The sequence below is a fragment of the Diaphorina citri genome, unplaced genomic scaffold (genome assembly GCF_000475195.1).
Source record: "Diaphorina citri unplaced genomic scaffold, Diaci psyllid genome assembly version 1.1 scaffold4005, whole genome shotgun sequence".
NCBI lineage: Eukaryota > Metazoa > Arthropoda > Insecta > Hemiptera > Psyllidae > Diaphorina > Diaphorina citri.
The window spans coordinates 1-13,296 of NW_007381404.1; the positions used below are offsets into that span (position 1 = coordinate 1).

Genomic DNA, 13,296 nt, shown 5'->3' on the forward strand with positions numbered 1-13,296 from the left:
AACAAGCTGGACCCGTCCCTCCGGGAATTTTTCGATCGTGGTTAAAGAAAATTAGTATTTATTTAATATTCAGTTTATTATTATTATTTTCTGAGGATGATTTATACTATCACTCGGCTTTATGACGGTTTTTCAGATGAGATACGGGTGGGTACCAAGTATTCTCATCTCTTTGCTCAAGAATTGTTATTATTATTATTATTACATAATGTATGTACCTAGTACCTACATGCTTTCATGTAATGATTTAAAATCAAGACTAGAGCCCGTCCTTCCTTTATTCCTTTTAAGGTTTCCTAATAACTACCAATATTATGTTTGCCCCTACTATTTGAACTTAAAATATGGCAGGTACGCAGGTACCTATAATATCTACCTACTACAATGTATATACATATGTATTATTAACTTGAAGGATGTAATGTAGATATGTAGCACACATTTTTTGAAATGTTGAGAAAACATAGATACTATCTACCCATATCCTTTATGGTCTTGCGGGTGTTACTGTGAAGATCTCATCGTCCTAAAGTTAAGCAACGCCGAGCAAGATCAGAAATTAACTGGAAAAACGTTAAATTCTTGAACTCTTTTTCACATTTTCTCACACAAATAAGCTCTGATCTTGAAATTTGTCGCGACAACCTATGAACTCAAAGCGAGAAAGTTTTAGATAACACTTCAGTCGTTAATTAGGGAGGGGTTTTAGCGTCACCTTCAAGCAACGTTGTCCCAGGCCAATACGAAAATGGGTGATTTTTCAAAAAACACATTTTTTGGAGATAAAGGTATTATTCTTTTTAAAGGTTGTGTTACAATTCTAATGTATAAATTAATAATAATAAAAAAAGCAAACAGAAAAATTGGACAAAATTAAAAAGAGAAAATCCATTTACTTCGCCAGTGACTCGAACCAATCAGCAGACTTAGTGTTAGGCGCTTTAGCGTTACGCTGTCCCCTCAAACTGAAGTTTCGGACGAGAATATCTTATTATCTTTATATCAACTAACTATTCGGTGACAATGCAACACAATAAACAGCTGAATATCTTTTATTTGTGTGTGTGTGTGTGTGTGTGTGTGTGAGAGAGAGAGAGAGAGAGAGAGAGAGAGAGATAATTTAAGAGGGGTTTTAGCGTCACCTATGTTAAGCAACGTTGTCCCAGGCCAATAAGAAAATGGGTGGTTTTTCAAAAAAAAACAGATCTTTTGGAGAAAAAGTATTATTCTTTTTAAAGATTGTGTTACAATTCTAATATACAAATTAATAATAATAAAAAAAAAAGCAAACAGAAAAATTGGACAAAATTAAAAAGAGAAAATCCATTTACTTCGCCAGTGACTCGAACCAATCAACAGACCTAGTGTTAGGCGCTTTACCGTTACGCTGTCCCCTCAAACTGAAGTTTCGGACGAGAATATCCTTATATCAACTAACTATAACTATTCGGTGACAATGCAACACAATAAACAGCTGAATATCTTTTATTTGTGTGTGTGTGTGTGTGTGTGTGTGTGTGTGTGTGTGTGAGAGTCTATACCCACGAAGTTTAAAAGGCTGGTTGTAGGTATGTACTATGTACATAATTTTATTGTATGGCTTTTAGCGTTACCCAAGACACACCACGGGGAGGTAGCCATACGTCGTGTCTCAAAAATGTGTGGAATTTTTAAAAAGAAGCAGAATTCCGAACTGCTTTGAAGAAGAAGAAAAGAAAAATCAGGAATCGGAGAGAGAGGAAGAGAGAGTTATTGTGGAAGAGCAGACAGGACAAGATTCCGTAGAATCAGGAGACCCTCCTTGTTAAGGTGAATGAGGTCAGATACTCGGGAGGGGTAGGTAAGTTCACCAAAGGTTTTAACCGCGCCCTTAGAACAATTTTATCTGTTTTTCCAATTATTTACCTAAATTTTCAATCTATAAAGAGTATAATTTCTTTAAATAATTTTATTCGTGTAATTTTATTTTTACGTTTTGTGTAAGAAAGGCTAATTTCTCTTATTGAGAAGGTAAAATTCAAGAAGATGGCTTCATTTATCATCCCAGGTAACCGTAGTCAGGATGATCCTATTTTCGGTAAGTTCAGAAACACACAATGCTCTAGTAACTCTTTCACTGCGTTATGTTTTGCTAGTAGCTTCAGCGTGGGTTTTTGGACCGAGGAAACATTGGATGAAATTTTGAATGAGGGTATTGAACTGCATACAAGGTGTTATTCGAATAGACTTGTTCAGGGGGATAATTACTTGGCTTTTGAAGATCTAGAAAGCAATTTGAATACTGTGAAAGTACATGGAAGAGAGGTTTCATGTGAAGCTGTTCTTGATCCTGAAACACAGGGGCAAGTGCATATCGATGAAGATGGAAGAGAGGTTTCATGTGAAGCTGTTCTTGATCCTGAAACACAGGGGCAAGTGCATATCGATGAAGATTTGAACAAGGTGGTAGAATACTTCTTTTCTACGTATAGTCATGGTGTCTTCATCTGTAGTGGTTTGTCTTTGGGACTCTTTAGGGATGAATTAGGGTATTGTATTTATGATCCTCACGCTTGTAATCCTCTCAACGGTAGGATGGAATATGGAGGCGTGTCAGTTACTATGGTGTTTGTAAATATTAGCAGTCTGATTTCTGGGCTAAAAGATAAATTCGCAGGTCGTAGGGCAATATTTCAAATCTGTCCCGTTAAATTTCGTTCGAATACTAATGTTTCGGATAACTTTGGTGAGATCAATGAAATTAATGATGGCTGTGAAGTTGCGAATTGTGTTTCTGTGGTTCAAATGGACGCTTCTCCTGCGGCGGCTACTAATTGTTATCAAGATGGACGATCTTATAGTGAGGTAGTATATGGATCACCTATTGAAAGTTTGGTTGACAGTCTTCCGATAAATTCAGGCATAATTCAAATGGACGTTTCTCCTGCGGCGGCTACTAATTCTTATCAAGATGGACGATCTTATAGTGAGGTAGTATATGGATCACCTATTGAAAGTTTGGTTGACAGTCTTCCGATAAATTCAGGCATAGATTGTTATCAAGAAACACGATCTTATAGTGAGGTAGTATATGGATCACCTATTGAAAGTTTGGTTGACAGTCTTCCGATAAATTCAGGCATAAATAAAAGACAATCTGATACTATTCACACTCCGCCACAGAGTAATAAGAGATTGTCGCAAGCAGAGAAAAAGCGACTTGCTAATCGCAAGAAAGCTGATGCTATGAAAGAGAAAAGGAACAATAAAGAATTTCGGGAAAAAGAGAAAGAGAAAGATGCCGAAACAAAGAAACAAGCTAGGGAAAATGATTTTAGACTTCACTTCAATATTTAATTAGCCAGCCTAGTCAGTTTGGACTTGGAGGGTAGCGCGACTGCCTGGTAAGTGCTAGGTCGCGGGTTCGATTCCCGCCCGGGGCAATCTTATTCTAAACTAATAAGATTTTTCCCGGAACGGCTGGCTTTCTCTTATCCTGCCCTCCCCTCTTCTATTTCGGGACAATAAGACCTCTGCAGTTACAGTTCCCTATCAAATATCTTTAAAAAAATCCATTTTATTATTATTATTGTTATAGTGTGTTAACAACAGATAGTTTTACCTATCTATGTTGTTATATGCAATACGCACTAAAAAGAAATGAGAAAAAAATCTATTTACCTTCAATAAGTTTCTTGTAAATTAATTTTCAAAAAATTGAATCTTTCTGGCGGACCCTGTATTATGAGGCCTAGTAAACAAACATTCTGACGACTGAGTGACTCGAGATTCAGGCGCGGCGGCGTGTCATTTATTTTATAATGATATTCTAAAGAGATAACGATTTGTGCGTTGTTGTTATTATTGTTACTATTACTATTGTAACTGCAGAAGTTTTATCGTCTCGAAATGTAAGAGAAAAGAAAGACAGGATAGGAGGTAGCCAACCATTCCGGGAAAAAAAACTTATCTGTTTAGGATATAAGCTGCCCTGGGCGGGAATCGAACCCGCGAGCTAGTACTTACAAGGCAGACGTGCTAATCCACGAAGCGAACTAGACTGGATGTGTGCGTTATTATATTAAATCATTATCTGTCAGTCTAGTTAGCTTAGTTTGTAGCGCGTCTGCCTTGTAAGCGCTAGGTCGCGGGTTCGATTCCCGCCCGGGGGGATTTTATCCTGATGGGATAATGTTCGTTCTCGGAACGGCTGGCTTTCTCCTATCCTGTCTACCTTCTCTCTGTTTGTACATTGTACATATGTTTATATTTTATTTGTTTCTTTCTAATGTAATGAATGGATGAATGAATATTATTAATGTAACTATTTGTATGATTCATAAGTTAGGTACTCTTATAATTATTAAGCCCTAAATTTATGTGTTACCTATCGCAGGACAAACAAACAGATAAACAAATGCTAAATCGTCGAGTCAAAACTTAGAATTTACTTCGCTTGTTAAATAAAAAATAGAAAGTAAAAATTGGATAAATTATCCAGCCCTGGTAAAAATCTTACAAAAATCTGACAAGTATGTACACGCAATATTTTGACCGTTGACGCGTGGCTCTGTTATGCAAAGAGAGGAGGGGAGGGAAAGTTAGATGGTTCAAAATCTAGGCGCACGGCAGTGCGTCAGGCCAAGTTCTGGTTTCAGTACGATTACACTAAACATTTCGACGTATTTTACGATTTTACCCCTATTATAACTCCGTTAATTTTCTACGAAATGTCACGAAATTTGGACCATATGTTAACATCTATACCTCCTTATTATGCATGCCTTATTATGCAAATTCCGAAATTCTAGCTTTAATAGAAGTGGTAGAAGCAAGGCCTTAAAATCGTTTATTTTACGACTGACTCACTGATTCACTCATCAAAATTATGAGGTACTTCCACTTCCCGATGTCGTAGAAACTTGAAATTTGGCAGGATGGTAGGTTTTGATGAGTAAGTAAAGGGAAATATCTGAAAATCCGAAAAAATTGCACTGGGCTCCGCCCACAAGCGGAATCAACCGCTTTTTGGCGGTTTTCACTAAACGGTTAGAAATTTCAAAAAAAAAAAAAAAAAAAAAAAAAAAAAAAATGAAAGAAAATAATAAAGATATGAGAGTAGACCCCCCTAAAATCTCTTACCTACTTCGTAATTTTTATTAACATCGGAACAACGGTTAGCGGTATTTTACCGTATTTTTTGCAGTTAACAGTATTTCGTCAGTGTTTTTTTTTTAATTTATTATTAAAGGCCTATTTAGGTACCTATCAAAAAAGATGTGGTAGTAGACTTCCCCCATTGGCTAAAACATACCTAAGTAAAGTCCCCAAACAAAGTAGGTATTTCACTCAAAAAATTTTTCACTCATCAAAACTTACCAAATGTGTTTAATTTGAGTTATTCCACTCAATATTAATTTAAACTTTCTAAAACATTCGAAATAAGTTTATAACGAATAATTTCATGGGAATATGATTTTACCATACAAATGCCCACCAAACAACCAAAGAACAATAAAACCAAAAATAACCAAGAAAAAAATTCAAAAGCTCGCAAACAGGTAGGTTCTAGGATTCTAGGTAATGAAAAGATCTGTTCCTACTAATCATGTTTAAATTTAAATACTCAAATAAATAAATAAATAAATGTCGAAGGTCGAAGGAAAAACATAGCCAAGTTGAAATTATTGAGAGAAGGCGAAGGAATTAAGATTCAGTATTTTGAGCAGGTACGAAAAACTGGGAATGCAGATTTGGCCTTAATTTTCTGATCTCAGCACTTTTATAGGCCAATATTTTTGGACAGGAACTTGGCTTTTTTTTTCTTTTTTTTTTACATTTGTGTTTTTGTGGGGGTGTTTGTTTTCCTCCTTTACTTTACTATTTTCACTAATTGAGATTTAAATCTTCTCTGGCTTTCGGCTTGACCTGATTACCTACTTACCTATTCTTGCGACTTACGATTACCTACTTATAACATTTAAACATTTCTCATACACATATATACATTTTCTCTTGTGCAATTTTATCCTTGTGATCTTATTATATTTTCACCTTAAGTTATTTTTAAAAGTTAGGTACCTAGTTATAAATATTTATAAAGGTTTTTTTTTAAGTTCAAAAAGTTTTGGATTAATTAATTAGGGTTAGGTGGAAGAGGAAACCAAAGGTTTTAACCGTGCAGTTTGATAGAACAGTTTTATCTGTCTTTCCAATTATTCATCTAAATTTTCAATCTATAAAGAGTATATTTTTTTTAAAAATAATTTTAGTTGTTTTTACGTTTTGTGTGATAAAGGCTGATTTCTCTTATTAAGAAGGTAAATTTCTGGAAGATGGCTTCATTTATCATCCCAGGTAACCGTAGTCAGGATGATCCTATTTTCGGTAAGTTCAGAAACACACAATGCTCTACTGGTGATAGGTTCGCAGGTTCGTCGAGCTAAGGTATTCCTTCGAAGAGACCTGAAGGAAATAAAGCTGAATGCTTATAACAAGCTAGCTTTGATTTTGAACGAGGCGAACATGGATATCCAATTCATGGTGGATCCTTATGGAGCAGCTGTTTATGTAGTTGACTATGTAAATATGCGAACATGGATATCCAATTCATGGTGGATCCTTATGGAGCAGCTGTTTATGTAGTTGACTATGTAAATAAAGCGGAAAGGGGTATATCAAAGCTCATCAAGGAGACAGCAGATCAGGTTAGACTAGGAAATGCTCCAGTGGTAGAACAGATGCGGTCAATATGCAACGTCTTTATCAACAAGTCCGAGGTCTCAGCACAGGAAGCGTGCATGCATATCCTGGGTCTCAGTATGGCGGAAGCGTCTGTAGCTGAAATATACATCAACACGTCTCCCCCCGATGTAAGGGTGCGTCTTCAGAAACCAGCGGCGCAGCTTGCACGCCTACTAGAAGAAAATCCGGATAGCTCTGATGTGTTTGCTTCTGGACTTCTTGAGCACTATGAGCAGCGACCGAATTGCTTAGAAGGATGCTGTCTGGCTGACTTTGCTGCTCTTTACACCTTCCATGTCAAGAAGCGAGGTAAGCAGGTTAGAGCTGAAATTGTGGATGATGACGAGAACATAGATGCCATATTTGAGGAAACAGAGGAGCTTGAGCAAGATTTAGGGGTAGGTATGGAAAAAGATTTACCCTTGAAGGATGGAAGTGGGTTTATTACTAGAAGGGCAAAAGGCAGTGATGGCAAAGATAATCCGAAACTTATTCGCTATGTAAATTATGTCATTACCCATGATCCTGATAATTTTATGAGGGAACAAGTTATGCTATTTTTTCCGTGGCGAACCGAAGATTCGATGGTTAACAATTGCCGTGGATTGTACAGTGAAAATCAGGAGGTAATAAGGTTAAACAGGGGGAAGTATGTCAGATTAAATATCGATATGGAAGAACTATTGCGGGAGGTGCTAGAGCAGAATGCTGCCATGATCCTGATAATTTTATGAGGGAACAAGTTATGCTATTTTTTCCGTGGCGAACCGAAGATTCGATGGTTACCAATTGCCGTGGGTTGTACAGTCAAAATCAAGAGGTAATAAGGTTAAACAGGGGGAAGTATGTCAGATTAAATATCGATATGGAAGAACTATTGCGGGAGGTGCTAGAGCAGAATGGTGAGGATGATGAACCTGAGGAAGATGATCATGATGACGATGTTCCTGCAGAGTTTGCTGTATTCGAAGCAGATCACAACCTACCAGCTGACATTGGGCAAGATGTTGGTCCTGATATACTCAATGTTAATGGACCTCAATCAGAACAGTTCTTGTTACCTCGCCATCTGCCTGAGGATGAATACTTGGAATGCATTGCTCACCTTAATGAAAAACAACGTCGGTATCATTTGAATCTGGTTCATATAGTATTCACCCTCCGGACGATGCTCTAGAATTATTTACGACCAATAATCTTGTTGAAGAGCGTAACACGCAGTATCTAGCCAGCGTTAATAGTGGGGAAGATGGAACGTTTTTATCACACTGCTGGGATAAATGTGAGGGAGAAGGGTCAGATGGGGTTAAACAGAAAGAAATAGATAGAGTAAGGTCGTGGCCACTAAGTAAAACTCAAAATTTACCACAAATTCTCGTCGCCAAGGTGGGGGCTCCTTATATGGTAACGGTAAATATAAGAACGGAGGACGGCTTTCAGTTTGTATCAGGCGGTGCAGGTGTAGGAAAAAGTCTTCTAATTAAAGTTATTACGCAGTCAGCTATTCGAATATTTATAAAGCTTTTTGATTGTCATCCCGATGAAACCACTGTTGTTCGTATGGCCCCGACTGGTAAAGCTGCTTTCGGTATGGAAGGAATGACGATTAAAAAAAAAAAAAATCCCACAATTACCTACACAATTAACTTAAAGTCACCCATCCATTTATTGGCCTTGCTCGGCGTAGCTTAACATAGGTAACATTGAGTTCATAGGTCGTCGCGACAAATTTCAAGATCAGAGCTCATTTGTGTGAGAAAATGTAAAAAAAGAAAAAAAATCCCACAATTACCTACACAATTAACTTAAAGTCACCCATCCATTTATTGGCCTTGCTCGGCGTAGCTTAACATAGGTAACGCTAAAACCGGTCTTAAATTAACGACGGAAGTTCTCGGTCCAGATGCGTTAAATACTCTGCGTTCCCAGCTGCGCCACACCCGGCTGTTTATAATTGATGAGGTTTCAATGGTTGGGAGACGGATGTTCTCAAAGGTTAACGATAGGCTACAGGAAGTGTTTGGGAATAAAAAGTGTTTCGGAGGCCGATCTGTTATTGTGTTTGGAGATTTCAATCAGTTACCTCCTGTTCAAGATCAATGGGTTTTTCAGTCAGGTTCGGATCGAAACCGGTCTTAAATTAACGACGGAAGTGTTATCTAAAACTTTCTCGCTTTGAGTTCATAGGTCGTCGCGACAAATTTCAAGATCAGAGCTCATTCGTGTGAGAAAATGTGAAAAAAAAATCCCACAATTACTCAATTAACTTTAAGTCACCCATCCATTTATTGGCCTTGCTCGGCGTAGCTTAACATAGGTGACGCTAAAACCGGTCTTAAATGATCGACTGAAGTGTTATCTAAAACTTACTCGCTTTGAGTTCATAGGTCGTCGCGACAAATTTCAAGATCAGAGCTCATTCGTGTGAGAAAATGTGAAAAAAAAATCCCACAATTACTCAATTAACTTTAAGTCACCCATCCATTTATTCGTGAAAAAAATCCCCCAAAAACCGGTTTTTTTGGTTTTTTGGCTTTATGGTTTTCTGGACAAAATTTGCACCACCACTTTCGTGTTCCCAGGAGTTGTCACAGGATGGTAAGAGGAGTTCGTCATTGCCGTTTTGGAGTTCCTTTTCCTCCTATGAGACGTACTGTCATCGTGTTACCTTTCGACGAAACGGTAAGCGACGAAGAAAAGAGGGCATATAGTGCAAGGTATAGGGCTTTACAGCAAAGAATGTTGGAACTTCATAGGACTAGGGAGGAGATGAACTTTGATGTTCAGCACTGCTTCACCTCTCAATTCTCGAAGTGAACTATGTTGACAATGCTCTGCCATTTTGGTGTTTAAACGAGCATGTTTTTTAATACAACTTATAATTTTAGCTAAATGTAATAGGTAGGGTGGATTAGGCCTGACCTGTTTCGGGGATACCACCATTAGGGATATTTAGGAAAAACGAGACCTAGCTTCACCTCCTGGGTGGGTCGTGGAACGGAGCAACACTAGGTCTTTCTGATAACATGCAATAATAATAAAAGGTAGTCATCTTTACGCATTTATCGATGTTGTAGGTTTTTATGTAGATTCAGGTGAAGTTCGTACAGGGATAATCTATCTTCATAAATCTCCTCAGTGTAGCATGACGAACTTCAGACACCATGTTGAGAATTGTCTTCAAAGCCTCCAAAACCATGGTGTGGGTAGAATAGTTATTGTTGGGGATTTCAATATTAACATCCAAGACACAGGGATAATCTATCTTCATAAATCTCCTCAGTGTAGCATGACGAACTTCAGACACCATGTTGATAATTGTATTCAAAGCCTCCAGAACCATGGTGTGGGTAGAATAGTTATTGTTGGGGATTTCAATATCAACATCCAAGATGAAAAAGGAGCACAGTTTCTTCAGAACTTTCTTAGTCCATATGGGTTAGAACTTTGTATATCGGAGAACACTGTTACCACTGACAACAATACTGTTATTGATTTGTGCTTTAGCAATATTCTACATCCGGATAACCAAATGTTTTCGATGCCAAATGTTTTCGATGTCTCTTAGCGTTTACGAAATAAGGGTTAAGCAACGATGACTTTGGTTAATATCAGGATGGGTGACAATCCGATTTTTACCAAATTGTTACAGTCGCGTCCTGGGAACATATCGGTATATTATAACAAATTTCATCGTTTCACGACAAACCGTTCTTGAGATATTTTGTTCAAAACCTTTTCAACATTTTCCACGAAATGAGGGTTAAGGAGTCTATGTTCTTGTTTTCCTTTTCAGGTTAATGTCACCTTGTAAATAGTCTTGAATCCTTTTCTTTTTCAGATTAATATCACTCTTTGTAAATGGTCTTGATTCATTTCTTTTTCAGGTTAATATCACCCCTTGTAAATGGTCTTGGCTCATTTCTTTTTCAGGCTAATATCACCCCTTGTAAATGGTCTTGCTCATTTCTTTTTCAGGCTAATATCACCCCTTGTAAATGGTCTTGGCTCATTTCTTTTTCAGGCTAATATCACCCCTTGTAAATGGTCTTGGCTCATTTCTTTTTCAATCTAGGTATAATTAAAGGGTTTATACATTATACATATATGCATAATTAAAGGAATTGTGGGAAGGAAGAAACAAAAGGAAAGGAAATTAAAGGAGTCATTAGGGTGATAATCTTGGGGGGGGGTTGTTTTTCATAATGGATGCTGATCGAAGATGACGTGGATGCGACGTTTCTATGTGATTAATGTTACTTTTTTCTCCCTAATTAATGGTGATTGTGTTTCATCTGAGATGCTGGTCGGAGTGACGTAGGGCATCATGCGTTGATCACCTATTTCTCCGGCCAGTGTCTATTTTCCCGAATTGATGTTACTTCTAGTAATTTCTCCTAAATTATTGGCAGTCTTGTTTCTTCAGAGATGCTGGTACGACTCCAAAGTTCCTGAAAGTATGGAAGCTTGTATTCAGTTTGTAGATGAGTTGATAACTTGCCGACTGGATGAAAGTCTCGGAGATCTGATAAATGTCCAGTTTCATCGCCACAGTAGGAGTTGTCACAGGATGGTAAGAGGAGTTCGTCATTGCCGTTTTGGAGTTCCTTTTCCTCCTATGAGACTGTACCTACACGCAATATTTTGACCGTTGACGCGTGGCTCTGTTATGCAAAGAGAGGAGAGGAGGGGAGGGGTAGTTAGATGGTTCAAACTTCAAAATCTAGGCGCACGGCAGTGCGTCAGGCCAAGTTCTGGTTTCAGTACGATTACACTAAACACTTTGACGTATTTTACCCCTATTATAATTCCGTTAATTTTCTACGAAATGTCACAAAATTTGGATCATATGTTAACCTATACCTCCTTATTATGCAAATTCCGAAATTCTAGCTTTAATAGAGGTGGTAGAAGCAAGGCCTTAAAATCGTTTATTTTACGACTGACTCACTGATTCACTCATCAAAATTATGAGGTACTTCCACTTCCCGAACAAAGAATGTTGGAACTTCATAGGACTAGGGAGGAGATGAACTTTGATGACTTCTTGGCTGCTGTTCCAATAAGCGAGGAGGAATACAGTACACTAAACACGTACCTACCCAAGAACAATGCTTTGAAGGGAGTTTTGGATTTCAAAACTAAATCACTTTTTTTATCATTATTAATATTGATTTAGGTTTTCATCGAAAGGCAAATTGATCTGAAAAAACAAACAAACTTATGAATAAATAATCATTAGCTAAAATAAAAGGGCTAGTCAAAGGCAACATTACCTATACCATTTGTGCTTTTTGGACACCCTTTAGATTCATAAACCTTTGAAAATTAACACAGAAAAGTTCTTTTTTGGCAATATTCCAACGAATCAACTGGAAAGTTTTGAAAATTCTTTTTGTCCGATGAAATTTTCTTGAGATTTATTTTTATTTCATTCTGTTTCCCTTCCTCTCTCCCTCACATGGTTCTAGTTATGTACCTATCGACCTAATCAATTAGATATGAATAGCTTTTCTTTTTTTTACCACTGTAGTTTTCAGTAATTTATATCGGTTGTATTGCAGACTCATATTTCCCATCTTCATCTTGTTTTCTACTGACGTGTCACGGGCATTTGCTGCTTTGCGCTTTTCCAATATTGGGCTTTCATCATTTTGTTTTTATTCAAACAGTCTGTGAAATGGGGATTGTTAGATTTTGGAACATGGATTCTACACATGGATTTTATCATTCTTTTTACATGGCCTTTTAGACAAGGTCGCAAACTTTTCTTAAATGTCGCATTGTCGCGCCGTCGCGTCGTGTCGGGCCGTTTCTTGAACAGATATGTATCCTATAACACGTGAATATGTGTGCTTAATTCCTTATGGATTTTTTGAGCTATACCTACTTCAAAAAATATGTACCAAACTTTGAAAAAAAAATCTTCTTTCTTCAAAAATTGATTACCTATGTACCTTTGTTGTACCTACATAAATAAATCTTTTATCGTAATGCAATAAAAAATTGTGTGATTGTCACACTAGTTTTTTTTTTCTTTTTTTTTTTTCACCTACTACGTAAACGTAACTTACTCATGTATTAGATGGGACAGCAGTAGTAATGGAATTGTGCACTCTTCTCGGGCGACATGATAACGGGAGCATGCTGAGTGTTCCTGCTGATAGCGTGGTGTGTATAGTTGCTAATATCCCCGCTCTCAGATACCACACTCTGTTCAAACTTTTATCTTGATGGAAAAAAAGATCTTAAAATGATCCCCGTGCAATAAGGGATCATTTAAAAGTGTTTAGAATTTGAACTTTTTTTTAAAAAAAAATTCCAAGTTCAGAAATCGGCCGGCCAATTTTTGGTCGAATAGTTCCTATTTTAAAATGCTCCCCGTGTGATCAGGAATTATTTAAAAGTGTCTACTTAAACTCTAAAAAAATTGAACCCTGTTTTAAATTTTTTTCTAAGTGCAAAATCCAAAAGTCTACCTTAAAATGCTCCCCGTGCTATAAGGGATCATTTAAAAGTGTTTAAAAATTGAACTTTTTTTTAAATTTCCTAAGTTCAGAAAACGGCCGCCTG

At 37.2% G+C, this 13,296-nt stretch overlaps 1 protein-coding gene across 1 annotated transcript; it reads left to right on the top strand.

The window, feature by feature from the left end:
* Window positions 1-1,857: 1,857 nt before the first annotated feature.
* On the top strand, window positions 1,858-3,336 carry LOC103520734. Its single transcript, XM_008485834.3, has 2 exons — window positions 1,858-2,304; window positions 2,374-3,336. The coding sequence occupies exons 1-2, from the start codon at window positions 2,026-2,028 to the stop codon at window positions 3,334-3,336; spliced, it is 1,242 nt and encodes a 413-aa protein (XP_008484056.1). The 5' UTR covers window positions 1,858-2,025.
* The last annotated feature ends 9,960 nt before the right edge of the window (window positions 3,337-13,296 follow it).